This window comes from Tupaia chinensis, unplaced genomic scaffold (assembly GCF_000334495.1).
Source record: "Tupaia chinensis unplaced genomic scaffold, TupChi_1.0 Scaffold143602_1, whole genome shotgun sequence".
Lineage (NCBI taxonomy): Eukaryota > Metazoa > Chordata > Mammalia > Scandentia > Tupaiidae > Tupaia > Tupaia belangeri.
Genome location: NW_006203448.1, coordinates 2766629 through 2768106, shown reverse-complemented (window position 1 = coordinate 2768106; position 1478 = coordinate 2766629). Strand labels below are relative to the sequence as shown.

General features: G+C 56.4%; 1 protein-coding gene across 4 annotated transcripts in view; it reads left to right on the top strand.

The window, feature by feature from the left end:
• The window catches only part of NUP214 (nucleoporin 214), a 113326-nt gene extending 112965 nt beyond the window's left edge, over positions 1 to 361 (top strand). For all 4 annotated transcript variants that reach the window (XM_006164334.3, XM_006164333.3, XM_027766655.1 and 1 more), the window contains one exon: positions 105 to 361. In XM_006164334.3, coding sequence (XP_006164396.1) covers positions 105 to 138 — 34 coding nt within the window. In that variant the 3' untranslated portion in view covers positions 139 to 361. The remainder of the gene's footprint in view (positions 1 to 104) is intronic.
• Positions 362 to 1478: the final 1117 nt, after the last annotated feature.

Here is a 1478-nt window from a genome sequence, read left to right as displayed (position 1 = left end):
GGAAGCCAGCACCCTCCTGGTGGTGCTCTGGCAGTTGCCTGAGCTCTGGAGCCCCTCCTCGGGCAGAGCCGGGACCAACTCTGCCTGTCTCTGGTGTCCTGCAGGTCTGTCCAGGGGTTTGGTGGCTGGAGAAGCTGAGTGGTTGTTGGAGTTCGCTGCAGTCCTGTGACCTCTGCATTTTCTGCTCCTCTTCCCCAAGAAACACTGGAGCAAGCTGGTAAAATGGACGTTCTCACTGAAACACACCCCAGGAGAGAAACAGGAGAACCACGGCTCCAGAGACACCGAGTGCTTGTTTTGTTTTGTTACGTTTTGTGTGGGGTTCCCCTGCTATTAAACTGTTCGGTCTTTTCCAAGCGTATGTAGACGAGTGTGGGCTTCGGGTCACAACGTCAAGGGTAAGATCTGGGCTCACTGGCCACGACTCCCCACACCGGGAAGAAGTCAGTGCTGGCAGCGGCCTTTTTGAGGCATAGCTTGGCATCACTTCTCCATGTGCTGCTTTTCCCTCTGTGCACACCAGAGAAACAGTTGGCTCCTTGGGCGCGTGGTACCCTAGACAAGGACCGCCTTCCATTGTCAGGCTGCCACCCCCTTCCCCAGCCCATGCACACACTGGGGCCAGACACTACCCACTGCACCAAGGCGTGGCCCACTCCATGACTGGGTGAAGGCCCGGGAGCTCACAAGCTGTCAGCGCTTTTCAGAGGCAGCCATGGCACCTTTAGAATCACAGCCAGTCGGAGGCTGCGCTTCTGATGGCCTCACCCGCTCATGTCAGTGTGGCTTATGGGTGCTGTGTCTCAAAGCGAATCCTTCCACCAAGAGCTGGGTGAGGCAGTTGCAACTGGGAAGCCAGCCTTTACCTCCAGTGTGTGATGGTGACACCAGTAACCACACCTGGCCCTGCATCAACTGCCATGCGGATTAACTGGATGAGCCAGGTGCTATGTGCACTGCTGTCCCCAGATAGCACGGGCAGGATGCTGTGCTGGCTTTGTCACAGTGTTGGCCAGCACGGCCTGGAGACCACGGTTCAGTCTCCTCAACTGCTTATTTCTCTGACACGCGGTGTCTTTCGGGCCTGGGCAGAGTTTGTCTCTTAGGCCTGTGATAGCCTCGGCAGCTGCTATCAGACAAGGACACCTCTCAGAGCAGACAGCTGGTCTCTCGGGCCTGGAATGTGACAGTTTGGCCTGGGCCACTAGCAGGATTGGGTTGGCAAGCAGTTGGTGGTTTCAAGCTTTACGTAGTGGGAAGTTGCATTTTTAAATGTCTCAAGAAACTTTTGACGTGGAACGTTAATTCGTGTTGTGCACCAGTATGACCTTTGTGGTTCTCGACTTATCTGAGAGGTGGACCAGCCAGCCTGGGTTCAGTGGCTGAAGTTCATAGGAAGAGGCACCTCGGAGTGGAACAGCCCCTGGGTTCTAGGAACCCTCCCTGAGCTGGCTGGCGGGCACGCCCACAGCCGGACG